Raw genomic sequence first — 14,575 nt, 5'->3', positions numbered from 1 at the left:
AAGCACACACATCCCTGGGTCGATGTTCGCTGCAGCTAGCGACTGGAACGAGCTGTAGAAAACACTCAAACCGGACCTTAATCTCCATCTCTTCATTCAAAGACTCAATCAGGAAACACTTTTACTGACAGTTGTGGCTTGTTCACGTGATGTATTCTTGTCTCTACCTTCTTGCCCTTTGCACTGTTTTCTGTGCCCAATAATGTTTGTACCATGTTGTGCTGCTGCCATGTTGTTTTGCTACCATGTTGTCATGTTGTGTTGCTACAATGCTGTGTTGTCATGTGTTGCTTCCATGCTATGTTGTCTTAGGTCTCTCTTTATGTAGTGTTGTGGTGTCTCTCTTGTTGTGATGTGTATTTTGTCCTATATTTGTTTTTAATTTTTAATCCCAGCCCCCGTCCCCGCAGGAGGCCTTTTGCCTTTTGGTAGGCCATCATTGTAAATAAGAATTTGTTCTTTACTGACTTGCCTATTTAATTAAGGTTAAATAAATAAATAAATATATATTTTAAGTGCCCTTGTAAAGTAAACAAAATCATTCTTAGAAATATTTCATTGGTTCAGTCAGCTAGGGGTTTCTAACAGTGCTTTGATATAATGTATTACTGATTCACATTTGAATATGTACAGCCAGGGAAGAGACAACCACTAATGGCTGAAATTAAAGTAGCTGCTTTGTGGTGCACTGTAACATAGTTGTCATGCTATACCCAACACTTTCACACCCTTGTTTGTGTATCAGTGTAGGCATCTTCCAAAAGACTGTAAAATACTTAATTGTACCACAACAGGAGCTACCCTTTATCTAAAGTCCTAAACCAACAACACCTTAAGGTGTGGAGAAGGTGTTGTGCAATGTCATGAGTTGCATAGAAACTTGTATTACTCTATTTGTAATTGAGGAAAATTCTGATTCTCATTTTTGAATAGTGAAAGTACAAAATGTTGTGTTTTCTTAATAGTGAGTGTAGTTAGTAGATGGACACTGAAATTGTGAGCTGTTCATCATTAAATGCTGATCAAATGCTGATACGGGCATGGCTCCATGAGGGGGCTACAGGAGGCTTAGCCCCCTCAGTTCAAACTTTAGCCCCCTCAGTTTTATGTCCCTATATAAAAATAGCAAAAAAGTTCAAATGACTGAGTGACAGGTTGGCGCAAAACAAATCTGTATCTCCCCTGCGCACATTGGACAGGGTGTGCTGCTGTGTTTTTAAGGGGGCTATGGAAAGCCACTGGGCATTTAGGTATGTCGTATGACTCCTTTGGGTTTCCATAAAAAGTGGGGAAAATCGCTTCTCATCTCTGTGGTAGGCTAAGTGAATAACTTYAGCTGTAATATATTTGATTTTGAATTGTAAGGGCAGGGTCAAGATTACAGTTGAAGCTGTTTCACTCTTAGCTATCTACAGTTGAAGTTGGAGGTTTACATACACCTTAGCCAAATACATTTAAACTCAGTTTTTCACAAATCCTGACATTTAATCCTAGTAAAAATTCCCTGTCTTAGGTCAGTTAGGATCACCACTTTATTTTAAGAATGCGAAAATAATAGTTGAGAGAATGACTTATTTCAGCTTTTATTTCTTTCATCACATTCCCAGTGGGTCAGAAGTTTACATACACTCAATTAGTATTTGGTAGCATTTCCTTTAAATTGTTTAACTTGTGTCAAACGTTTTGGGTTGCCTTCCACAAGCTTCCGGCAATACGTTGGGTGAATTTTGGCCCATTCCTCCTGACAGAGCTGGTGTAACTGAGTCAGGTTTGTAGGCCTCCTTGCTCGCACACACTTTTTCAGTTCTGCCGACAAATCTTCTCTAGGATTGAGGTCAGGGCTTTGTGATGGCCTCTCCAATACCTTGACTTTGTTGTTTTTAAGCCATTTTGCCACAAATTTGGAAGTATGCTTGGGGTCATTGTCCATTTGGAAGACCCATTTGCGACCAAGCTTTACCTTCCTGACTGATGTCTTGAGATGTTGCTTCAATATATCCACATAATTTTCCTCCCTCATGATGCCATTCATTTTGTGGTGTGCGCCAGTCTCTCCTGCAGCAAAGCACCTCCACAACACGATGCTGTCACCCACGTGCTTCACGGTTGGGATGGTGTTCTTCTGCTTGCAAGCCTCCCCCTTTTTCCTCCAAACATAATGATGGTCATTATGGCCAAACAGTTCTATTTTTGTCTCATTAGACCAGAGGACATTTCTCCAAAAAGTACGATCTTTGTCCCCATGTGCAGCTGCAAACCGTAGTCTGGCTTTTTTATGGCGGCCTTTCAGGTTACATCGATTACAGGTTACAGGTTACATCAATATAGGACTTGTTTTACTGTGGATATAGATACTTTAGTACCTATTTCCTCCAGCATCTTCACAAGGTCCTTTGCTGTTGTTCTGGGATTGATTTACACTTTTCTCACCAAAGTACGTTCATCTCTAGGAGACAAAACGCGTCTCCTTCTTGAGTGGTATGACGGCTGCGTGGTCCCATGGTGTTTATACTTGCGTACTATTGTTTGTGCAGATGAACATGGTACCTTCAGTCATTTGGAATTTGCTCCCAAGGATGAACCAGACTTGTGTATGTCTACAATTATTTTCTGAGGTCTTGCCTGATTTCTTTTGATTTTCCCAAGATGTCAAGCAAAGAGGCACTGAGTTTGAAGGTAGGTCTTGAAATATATCCACGGGTACACCTCCAATTGATTCAAATGATGTCAATTAGCCTATCAGAAGCTTCTAAACCCATGACATCCTTTTCTGGAATTTTACAAGCTGTTTAAAGGCACAGTCAACTTAGTGTATGTAAACTTCTGACCCACTGGAATTGTGATAAAGTGAATTATAAGTGAAATAATCTGTCTGTAAACAATTGTTGGAAAAATTACTTGTGTCATGCACAAAGTAGATGTCCTAACCAACTTGCCAAAACTATAGTTTGTTAACAAGAAATTTGTGGAGTGGTTGAAAAGCGAGTTTTAATGACTCTAACCTAAGTGTATGTAAACTTCTGACTTCAACTGTAGCTGTAAAAAGCATTAGTGTTAATTGCCTTGGCATATTATTTGGTTCGAGCTAGCTAAATAGGCTAAGATTGGCTTCGCCAAAGTACCCAAACAAAGGAGAGCGATGAGCAGCAGGAGCATTAAACCACTGAGGCTGTCGCCAAGACAACAGCGATTGTAACCGATGTGAAATGGCTAGCTAGTTAGCGGTGGTGCGCGCTAATAGCGTTTCAATCGGTGACGTCACTCGCTTTGAGACCTTGAAGTAGTGATTCCCCTTGCTCTGCAAGGGCCGCGGCTTTTGTGGAGCGATGGGTAACGATGCTTCGTGGGTGACTGTTGTTGATGTGTGCAGAGGGTCCCTGGTTCGTGCCCCGGTCAGGACGAGGAACGGACTAAAGTTAAACTGTTACACGATGATGCTGCTAAACTCCAGCAAGCTTGGTGTTCAGAGCCCCACCCTTCCACAAGCGCTGCCAGGATAATGGCTCCACAGTCGCCTCCACCTTCGACTGTTCCTGATGATCTTGGAACAGAAGACCCAGCCCAGTTTAGCCTAGATTCCTACCCTAAAATTGTTTTATTTAATAGCAACTGCCTCTTCATAGGAAGAGAGTGGCTGGAATACTTGGTTACTGCAGATGCTGTTATGGGGTTGTAAAACATACAACCCACTCGGAACAGACGTAAATTCTATGTCTAGTTTTGATTTACATTTGAATTCAATGTGAAGTAAAAAAAAGAATATGCACCATGTCATTGGATTTAGGTAAAAAGTTGGGTGAAAAAAAATACAAAATGTCTTTCACGTTGATTACTTTTTGCAAATCCAATTAGTTTTCCACATTGATTCAACATCATCACGTAGATTTTGGCGGTTGAAATGACTTGTAAATAATGTTGATTCAACCATTTTTTGGCCAGTGGTGAAGAAAGTCCACACTTGTCATGGTTGAGTAAAAGTAAAGATACCTTAAAATAAAATTACTCAAGTGAAAGTGAGACACCCAGTAAAATACTACTTGAGTAAAAGTCTAAAAGTATTTGGTTTTCAAAATACTTGACTATCAAAAGAAAATGTAATTGCTAAAATATACTTAAGTATCAAAAGTAAAAGTATAAATAATTTCAAATTCCTTATATTAAGCAAACCAGACAGCACCATTTTTTACAGATAGCCATGGCCAGCCACCCTTCAACACTTAGACATAATTTACAAACGAAGCATTTGTGTTTAGTGAGTCCACCAGATCTCTTGATAACTGAATTGCACCATTTTCCTGTCCTGCTAAGTGTTCAAAATGTAATGAGTACTTTTTGGTTGTCAGGGAAAATGTATGGAGTAAAAGTACATTATTTTCTGTAGAAATGTAATGGATTAAACGTAAAAGTTGTCAAATATAAATGGTAACGTACAGAACCACAAAAAATACTTAAGTAGCACTTTAAAGTATTTTGACGTATTTTTTCAAGAATTGAAGAACTTTACACCACTGGTTTTTGACTTTGACTCACTCCTTCCTGTGTTGGGGTGTTTCTTGAACCACTTATCATACATGATTTCTGAAAATCATMTTTAGATACTTAGACTCACTCCAAAATAGAAGTGAGTCTAAGTATTACCAATGGAAAAACTCAGATTACTTGACGTAAATAAATCTGAATAGCCTAGCTACGTAGGCCTACAAGGKTACTCCTCATTTTACGTCACCTCCCCTCCAACTATAAAACATAACCCAGTCGACATACAATTTTATTAAACTCATTAACGTTTAAACGGGTGAGCGTACAGACCCGAACGCACATGAAACGATGAATCTGGTTTATAATGTCGTGTTCTTCTTATCACTTGCCCTACATTCCTCAGGTGAGATTGTTGTATTCGTAAAATTAACATTGCACAGTCCACTTTAATACTGACAATGTCATTTGTTGCATTTTTACATATTCATCGGATGAACGCAGTGATTTGAATTGCCACTGTTGCTAATGTGGCTCATTTGTTTCTAAACAGCTCAAGTTCCATCGAAATGTGGTGCGCCGTCGTCCTATCCACACACGCAATTCGAGGACATATACATGAAACCGAAAAAGGGTATATTCAGCCATGGAGAAAAAGTCCGCTACAGATGCGCCGAGGGCTACACTCAGAACAGTGGCATTCGCTCTATCAAGTGTCAAGATGGAAAATGGACACAGTTAACCATGAAGTGTGAAAGTAAGTAATTGCCTACAGCTAAGCATTTAGATACGTATATATTGTTGTTGTGCATAACACTGGTTCAATGAATGTCATACCATCATATCATTATGGTTACAACTGTCTCTGGGATGAGGTTGTTGTTGCAAGTAGATGTAATTTGACACTTACATTTACTGGGGCCCTCTGGTGGTTGCAAAGAGAACATTTGGGAATAACATTTATATTCAATTCAGTCCTTGAGGACTGCAGTGTGCCTGTCTTAGTGCTGTTTGGCCCAAACAGTTCCCTGTGGTTATTATGTTGAATTTGGCACAGTATCTCACCCTGGATTCATTCCCTGACTGCCCTGCTGTTTTCTAATGTGTCCCATCCTCTCTTCAGAGAAGAACTGTGGATCTGCTGGGGAGTTATTCAATGGATACTTTCATTATATGGGGACTTTGTTGGGGGACAAGGCATATGCACTATGCAATGAGGGGTAAGTGTCTTGAATGTAATGAAATAGGCCTATAGCCTGTGCTTTTTCTTAATCTCTGATATTTGCACAGGTTTACAATGAAGGGGATGGAATACAGAATATGTAAGGACTCTGGCTGGAGTGGAGAGATTCCCACGTGTGAAGGTATGCACCATTCAATGATCAATCGTAAAGTAATATGCAGCGATCAGGTCCGTCCCTTTCTAAGTAGGACATATAACATGCATCCTAATCAATTTAGTAGGTTCTGCTGTATGAAATACCAGACTGGCATGCCCTGTACTTGTCTAGTTGATTGTAGGCATGACACACCAAGATCCTGTTGTTGAGACTTGACCATGTTGGCCTTGGACATTCAGTCCGTAATTGTCCCATTGTTACAAAAGCATTAGAATATCATGTAAACAAACAAATGTTCCTTTAGGCTACCACAGCATGGGTAATAATGTCCTAGCTAATGTCCCGTAAGGGTGATTCCTCACCAAACTAGAACAAAAAAAAACATTTTTTTTTCTTGTTTTTCCCACAAAAGTGAATCCATTGAAGGTTCCTTTGGAGGAAGGATTGTTGACATATTTGTATCTTAAAGCATAATTGACATAATCAATTGAAGTTGGACTATTTGTGACATTTTGGCCTAACCATGCCTCATTTAGAGGGGAAATCTGCTGCTACATACATTTTTTTGACTTATAATTAATTTGTATGTACCCAGTGATTCTTATAGAATATAACTTTTAAATGCTGCATAGGCTTAGTTCAACTCTCGTGCCCCATCAGAACCCCAAATATAAGCTTGTTTTACTCCAATGTTTGTAAACAAAGTAAATGTAAACAAACACTGTAGCCTTATTACATGGTTAAAACTATATATCTTGGATGGTCAGTCCATGCATCCATAGCACTGTCTATGAATTTGAGAGTGCTTACATTTCTCCAGCCCCACCCTTCAGCTTTTTACCAAAACAGAGGCGGGAAAAACGCTTTGTTATTGCTTCAGCTGCTTATTGCCGCTTTAAGACTCCACAATGTTTTATCTGTAGGTGCTACAAAGCAAACAATGGTGTCATATGAATATCTTAATATTGTTGAATATAATATACTCTATGGGCATATCAAAGTTTAAAGTGGGATCTCTGCTACTTTTAGAGTTATGATCAAGGGGCCAGGGTTCTTGTCTAGAAGCACGGTTTCGACTACTCCTACAGTTTTGCTTCGGTACTGCAGTTTAATTGACACCCGGCCCAGAAAGACAGTTTCTATAGACGGGCACATAGAGAAGTCAGATTTGAAAATTCCTAATAAGACACTTTAGTCATCACCTTTGTGCACAAAACATCCATTTAATTATTCCAATTATTTTCACGTCAGCAGATAAAAAAAAWATATATATATATACATTTTTGCATCACTCTTAGATGTTGATATTAACATTTTATATTCATCCAAGGTCTGCTATGTTTTTGGATGATGCGATAATGTCGCCTGTGCTCACTAATTGCTGGTGCGCATGTGATGTTGGTCTGTATAAACCGGATGCAACCCGGATATAGACGGTTCATGAATTGGAACTTGAGTAGATTTCCTTGAAAAAACGGTTGGAACATCTTGGATGCAGTTTCTAGTTCTTATTATAKCTCAGTGGTTATGATGCAATTTGTAAGCATTACCAACATTGTGAATGTGAAATTGGATTCAAAATGGTTGCCCTCTGCTGGTAATTTACAGGATTTGCGTTGATACAAGTAAAACGAGGGTTTCAATTGGTTACATTGCCTAATATGCCAATTTCTCTGTATAAAATGGACCTTAACTTTCAAACTAGCAGGGATCCCACTCTGGACCTTTGATATGCCTGTAGAGTATATTATGTTCAACAATATGAAACAAATGTAGCCAAATCAATAATGGTATATCTTCAATATTTATGTTTATATTTAAAAAAACAAATGAATGCATGGAAATTATTATTGAAATGAAATTACTACTCATATTACAGAGCGAACAGTAAAGCTTCATATGACATCAATTTCTAGCTTTCTAGCATTTACAGATGAGAAAGAAGAAAGGCCAAAATCTCACAAATGTTCCAACTTCAATTAGTTATTTATCAATTATGCTTTAAGATAAAAATGTGAAATATGTCAACAATCCTTACTCCAAAGGACCCTTCTATGCATGACATTTTGTATAAATCGCCCAAATCACAGGCACCCATAATGTTGTTGTGCTTTTTACCAAAGCATGAGGTCATTGTCTCGATGGAGGCATCTGTTTGTCCTCTTATCTCCAAGATGAGGRACATATTTTTTTTGTCATTATAGATACAAGAATGAATGAACAAAACCACAATAACATTTGAAATGTCATCATTCTAGAGGGAGGTGAACCACAAGTTGTTCAAGCAGAAGTGACCTGCCCTGCTCCTTCAGTGGCCAACAGTGTGAAGCTGAGTGAGACTGTCTCAGTGTACAGGGTCAGAGACTCAGTGACCTTGGTCTGCTCTGAGGGTTTCCTCCTGACTGGAGCCCAGCAGCTCACCTGTGGACCAGACGGCCAGTGGCAGCCCGAGCTCCCACTTTGTCTGCCCTCTGTCGGAGGTGAGGTCCATCCTGGTTTGAATAACACATTGACTCAGTAGGGGTGCCCAACATCACTTAAGGGTTCCCAAAGTTGAAATCTTTTCACTTTTTTGGGGTATCTGGCCCATATTCATTGCTGGGGGAGCCTTGATTTGTTATGGTGGTGCCTAGCTCTTGTAATTCCACCTCCCACTCTATGGAGACATTGCTGTGTCTGTTCTGTTGCATAGTTTTTTGAAACTCTAATTATCATTCTTCTGTGATGATTTGTTAGGAGTGCTCTGTAATGATAGGGCATGGCCGTCTACCACAGAGAGACACCAAACTTCTATGAGCTATCGTCTGCTTCTTTTTTTCTAGAGATCACTTGCAATGCCCCCAAGGAAAAGAGGGAGAGGTTGATCAATGGGTTGAAGCCAGTTTATAGATCTGGAGATTCTTTGTCTTTTTCCTGCAAGGACCTTTATTATTTGGATGGATCAAACACTGTCACATGTGGGGTTAAAGGAAAATGGACTCCTTCTCTTCCACAGTGCACACGTAAGTATCCTGACATGATTAGGACAACTGCTATACAGACTCTGTGTCAAATGTGTTGTAACTGTTTTAACCTGCTTCTATCTTTTTTTTTTACTCATGTAGAGATTAAGTGCCCTATATTAAACATAACAAATGGTAGCCCATCCATCAAGCGTAGAAGACCTGGATCAGATGTAACCATTTCCTGCTCTAAAGGAAACCTGCTAAAAGGTTCTGCCCACATAAAATGTTCAAGATCTGGGGAATGGATGGAGGAGATTCCACAATGTGTGCCAGGTAAAGGATCTCTTGTTTTCAAAGGGTTGAATGTACTGTAAGTCTAGTCTCAATGTTGTGCTTTTTACCAAAGTACGAGGTCATTTTTCCTCTTATCTCCAAGATGAGGTACATATTTTTTTTGTCATTATAGATGCAAGAATGAATTAAACAAAACCACAATAACATTTGAAATGTCATCATTCTAGAGGGAGGTGAACCACAAGTTGTTCAAGCAGAAGTGACCTGCCCTGCTCCTTCAGTGGCCAACAGTGTGAAGCTGAGTGAGACTGTCTCAGTGTACAGGGTCAAAGACTCAGTGACCTTGGCCTGCTCCGAGGGCTTCCTCCTGACTGGAGCCCAGAAGCTCACCTGTGGACCAGACGGCCAGTGGCAGCCCGAGCTCCCACTTTGTCTGCCCTTTAATGATATAATTGAAAGCCCCAAGCCTGATGGTAAACACAACACCAGCCAATATCTGTCACTTTGATCATTGAAATATATATACATGTTATGATGCATTAGTTTTATACCAGATGTGATTTCTATCTATCTCCCTTTCCTGTAGGCAGATGTGGAGTGCCACCGTACCTCTCCAACGCACACCTTTCTGACTGCTGTAGAGCACAGGCAGATTTTGGTCCTGGTCACCAGGTCAGGTACAGTTGTGCCTTGGGATACATGAGAGTAAGAGGCACTTACTATAGTACCTGCGTCAGTGGGAGGTGGACGCCAGTAACTCTGAGATGTGAACGTAAGAAACCATATGAAATGATGTGCCAGAATAGATGAAAGTACAGTACCAATCAAAAGTTTGGACACACCTACTCATTCAAGTTTTTTTTTTTTTTTTAAACTATTTTATACATTGTAGAATAATAATGAAGACATCAAAACTATGAAATAACACACATGGAATCATGTAGTAACCAAGAAAAGTGTTAAACAAATCAAAATATATTTTATATTTGAGGTTCTTCAAAGTAGCCACCCTTTGCATTGATGACAGATTTGCACACTCTTGGCATTCTCTCAACCAGCTTCATGTGGTAGTCATCTGGAATGCATTTCAATTAACAGTTCATTTGTGGAATTGATTTCCTTCTTAATGTGTTTGAGCCAATCAGTTGTGTTGTGACAAGGTAGGGGTGGTTTACAGAAGATAGACCTTTTTGCTAAAATACCAAGTCCATATTATGGCAAGAACAGCTCAAATAAGCAAAGAGAAACGACAGTCCATCATTACTTTACAGTCAATACGGAACATTTCAAGCACTTTGAAAGTTTCTTCAAGTGCAGTTGCAAAAACCATCAAGCGCTATGATGAAACTGTCTCTCATTAGGACCGCCACAGGAAAGGAAGACCCAGAGTTACCTCTGCTGCGGAGGATAAGTTGATTAGAGTTACCAGCCCAAATAAATGCTTCACAGAGTTCAAGTAACTGACACATCTCAACATCAACTGTTCAGAGGAGACTGCGTGAATCAGGCCTTCATGTTCGAGTTGCTGCAAAGAAACCACTACTAAAGAACACCAATAAGAAGAAGAGACTTGCTTGGGCCAAGAAACACGAGCAATGGACATTAGACCGGTGGAAATCTGTCCTTTGGTCTGATGAGTCCAACTGTGAGATTTTTGGTTCCAACCGCCGTGTCTTTGTGAGACGCAGAGTAGGTGATCGGATTATCTCTGCATGTGTGGTTCCCACCGTGAAGCCTGGAGCAGGAGGAGGTGTGATGGTGTGGGGGGGATTTGCTGGTGACAAAATCAGTGATTTATTTAGAATTCAAGACACACTTAACCAACATGGCTACCACAGCATTCTGCAGCGATCATCCATCCCAGCTGGTTTGGGCTTAGTGGGACTATCATTTTGTTTTTCAACAGGACAGTGATGCAACACAAATCCAGGCTGTGTAAGGGCTATTTGACCAAGAAGCAGAGTGACAGAGTGCTGCATCAGATGACCTGGCCTCCACAATCACCCGACCTCAACCCAATTGATATGGTTTGGGATGATTTGGACCGCAGAGTGAAGGAAAAGCAGCCAACAAGTGCTCAGAATATGTGGMAACTCATTCAGGACTGTTGAAAAAGCATACCAGGTGAAGCTGTTTGAGAGAATGCCAAGAGTGTGCAAAGCTGTCATTAAGGCAAAGGGTGGCTACTAATATATTTAGATTTGTTTAACACTTTTTTGGTTACTACATGATTACATATGTGCTATTTCATAGTTTTGATGTCTTCACTATTATTCTACAATGTAGAAAATAGTTTAAAAAAAATTAATTTGAATGAGTAGGTGTCCAAACTTTAGACTGGTACTGTATATGTACAGTTAGTTACTCTACATATACTTTTCATATACTCTGGCACATCATTAATACTTCTTCCTCCTATGTACTACAGTATGTAAAGAACATTCTTCTCTTGTTTAAGCATTAGGTGGCAGCAGAGCCATAGATGGTCTAGAATATGTCACTCTGTGGTAGTTAATGCTTGTGTGTTTTGTGCCTTCTGAAAAATGTAATTTAATGACATTTTCTTGTCCGAAGGCAAATCATGTGGATCAGCTGGAGAGATGTCTTTTGGTCATTTCGTCTATACCGGTGCAGAGTTTGGAGATACAGCCACAGGGGTTTGTAATGAAGGGTAAGTTCTATTCTGCTAGTATGTCTTTTTGCTCTTAAGGCTACTCTCATAATTGTTGCAGTGTACAAATAAAAGATGCGTTGTCATATTAAATCACTTTTTGTACCCATTATTACACCAGGTATCAGCTGGTTGGACAGAATGTAAGAAATTGCATGAATGATGGCTGGGATGGGCGTGTTCCTGTCTGTGAAGGTGTCACATTTATTTTTTAGATGGTCTACTGCACCACACAGTATTACACCTGGGTCATAGGTCAATTGCTTTAGGTAACTTTGCTTTAGTTTAGAACATCCCTGAACTTCAGTTCTGTCACCATAATCTTTAAAAAAAAAAGGTCATCTAAATCATGTAAATGTACATTGTGTGTGTGACTTTCAGCTGTACAGTGTGCTAAACTTCCTGAGGTGGTAAATGGAGAGCTAAATGGCCATTTGGAACCACCTTACGTTTACAGCACTGTAATTGGCTATCGGTGTCGCGTAGGGAAACTGATTGGAACGAGTGAGCTCTACTGTACCAAAGATGGGACATGGAGTGCGCCACCTCCAGAGTGCAAAGGTTCCATTTCCTGTTAAACTCTATAGCTGCACTATTTTTGCTATGTTTTTGTTCCCTTTAGCAAACTAGGAACATCCCTTAAGTGTTGAGAACTTGGCCCTGAGAGTAATATTAAGGAACCAACCCCTTTAAAACCAATAGAATAAAAGCTTATGTTGACTCTTTAATCTCTGTTCACAGACATTAAATGTCCCTATCCCAGAGTACAATATGCCCAAATGACAAGAGGGATTAGAATTCCACTTGAGTTTGGCGACTCTGTGACATTTGTCTGCTTCAGGGGCATGGTGATGAATGGACCAGGCACTGTCACATGCAGCCTGGACGGGACATGGACTCCTGCCCTTCCCATATGTCAATGTGAGTAAATCTGAAGGGTCTATTTACTGACAATATAACTCTTTGTAGGCTGATACATAACTGGAGTGCATTGTATAAAATTGTCCCTTTTTTTACAGATCGGTATTACTGAAGGTCTAATACCATTGATCATTATACTGAATGTCGCCAACTCAACCATTTTACCATAACTTTTACCATAATAATCAAACTCAATACATTTTATTATAATAAATTAATATCCTAATGACTGTTGTCTTTAAAACTTCTGTCTTCTGGAATCATGTTATCATGAATTTACAGCACTTTTGGTACATATACCCCTATTTTAGGGGACCAAACGTTTTGGGGAAAATTCACTTGTGTATTAAAGTACTCAAAGTTAAGTATTTGGTCCCATATTCATAGCACACAATGACTGCATCAAACGTGTGACTCTACAAATGTGTTAGATGCATTTGCTGTTTGTTTTGTTTGTTTCCGATTTTGTTAACAATAAAAATGTTTGGTAAATTCTGCATTGTCATTTTGGAGTCACTTGTAAGAATATAATATGTTTCTAAACACTTCTACAGATGCAAAAATATCCGTGTCATAGTGTTCTGCGTAGCTTAGTTGGTAGAGCATGGCGGTTGCAATGCCAGGGCTGTGGGTTCAATTCCCACAACCGGTATGAAAACATTTTTTTAAATAAATGTATTCACCCACTACTGTAAGTTGCTCTGGATAAGCGCGTCTGCTAAATGACAAAAAAAATGTATCATACTAAATATTCTAATCTCCACTGTTATTGTAATGGTGAGAAGGTAGCATGTCTTGGGAGTATGATATTTGTGCATCTAATTTTCTCACTAAACGGTTCACCCAATATGGATGACAATACCCTCAAATTAATTTAACTTTAACATAGTCATTGTATCATTTCAAATCCAAAGTGCTGGGGTACAGAGCCAAAACAATTTTAAAAAATGTCACTGTCACTACTTTTGGAGCTCACTGTATATGTACAGTACCAGTCAAAKGTTTGGACACCTACTCATTCAAGGGTTTTTTAAATTTATTTTGACTATTTTCTACATTGTAGAATAGTGAAGACATCAAAACTATGAAATAACATATGGAATCATGTAGTAACCAAAAAAGTGTTAAACAAATCTAAATATATTTTAGATTCTTCAAAGTAGTCACACTTTGCACACTCTTGGCATTCTCTCAACCAGCTTCACCAACAGTCTTGACGGAGTTCCCACATATGCTGAGCACTTGTTAGCTGCTTCAATGTAAAATAGTAAAAAATAAATAAAGAAAAACTGAATGAGTAGGTGTTCCCACATATGCTGAGCACTTGTTGGCTGGTACAATGTAGAAAATAGTAAAAATAAAGAAAAACCCTTGAATGAGTAGGTGTGTCCAAACGTTTGACGGGTACTGTATATAATGGTGTGTAAGACAGTATTAAATCAAATTTTATTTGTCACATGTGCCGAATACAACAGGTGTAGACCTTAGTGTGAAATGTATACTGATGGTATGGACAGTATATGAATAGAAAAAGTGTGTACAGCAGTAGTTACAGTGCATTTGGAAAGTTTTCAGACCCCTTCCCCTTTTCCACATTTTGTTACGTTACAGCCTTATTCCAAAACTGATTGATGAGGAAAACAATTAATTTAATCTACACACAATACCCCATATTGACAAAGTGAAAACAGTTTTAGTGATTTTTTTTTGTTGCAAATGTATAAGAAAAAGAAACAAATACCTTATTTACGTAAGTATTCAGACCCTTTGCTATGAGACTTGAAATTGAGCTCAGGTGAATCCTGATATGAAAAGGCAGCAGTTTTACGGGCGCCCAACCAATTGTGCTATTATGTGGGTTTTTTGCAACTTATTTTGTACATAATGTTTCTGCAACCGTATCTTACGGCACAAAAGAGCTTCTGGAT

General features: G+C 39.2%; 1 protein-coding gene across 4 annotated transcripts; it reads left to right on the top strand.

Annotated features, from left to right (window-relative positions):
* The first annotated feature begins 4,692 nt into the window (after positions 1 to 4,692).
* LOC112069750 (complement receptor type 2) lies at positions 4,693 to 12,873 on the top strand. 4 transcript variants are annotated; one of them, XM_024137113.2, is made up of 14 exons: positions 4,693 to 4,882; positions 5,030 to 5,233; positions 5,600 to 5,696; positions 5,767 to 5,840; positions 8,075 to 8,296; positions 8,639 to 8,818; positions 8,921 to 9,094; positions 9,283 to 9,528; positions 9,642 to 9,827; positions 11,630 to 11,726; positions 11,848 to 11,921; positions 12,108 to 12,287; positions 12,468 to 12,647; positions 12,746 to 12,873. In XM_024137113.2, exons 1-14 carry the CDS (start codon positions 4,828 to 4,830, stop codon positions 12,757 to 12,759), a joined length of 1,983 nt encoding a protein of 660 aa, XP_023992881.1. In that variant the 5' UTR covers positions 4,693 to 4,827; the 3' UTR covers positions 12,760 to 12,873. The 4 variants fall into 4 exon arrangements, with proteins under 4 accessions (XP_023992881.1, XP_023992882.1, XP_023992883.1 ...); XM_024137114.2 differs by lacking the exon at positions 12,746 to 12,873 and having other exon boundaries at positions 12,568 to 12,647; XM_070438687.1 differs by lacking the exon at positions 5,600 to 5,696 and having other exon boundaries at positions 4,772 to 4,882.
* The last annotated feature ends 1,702 nt before the right edge of the window (positions 12,874 to 14,575 follow it).

The sequence above is a fragment of the Salvelinus sp. IW2-2015 genome, unplaced genomic scaffold (genome assembly GCF_002910315.2).
Source record: "Salvelinus sp. IW2-2015 unplaced genomic scaffold, ASM291031v2 Un_scaffold1113, whole genome shotgun sequence".
Classification (NCBI taxonomy): Eukaryota; Metazoa; Chordata; class Actinopteri; order Salmoniformes; family Salmonidae; genus Salvelinus; species Salvelinus sp. IW2-2015.
The sequence above is the reverse complement of the archived record's forward strand: the minus strand, read 5'-3'. Positions and strand labels throughout refer to the sequence as shown.

Coding starts and splice junctions, on each gene's coding strand:
- LOC112069750 (XM_024137113.2), top strand. CDS start 4,828: ATGAATCTGGTTTATAATGTCGTGTTCTTCTTATCACTTGCCCTACAT. Junction 5,234..5,599: donor GTTAACCATGAAGTGTGAAA/GTAAGTAATTGC, acceptor TCCTCTCTTCAG/AGAAGAACTGTGGATCTGCT. Junction 5,697..5,766: donor TATGCACTATGCAATGAGGG/GTAAGTGTCTTG, acceptor ATATTTGCACAG/GTTTACAATGAAGGGGATGG.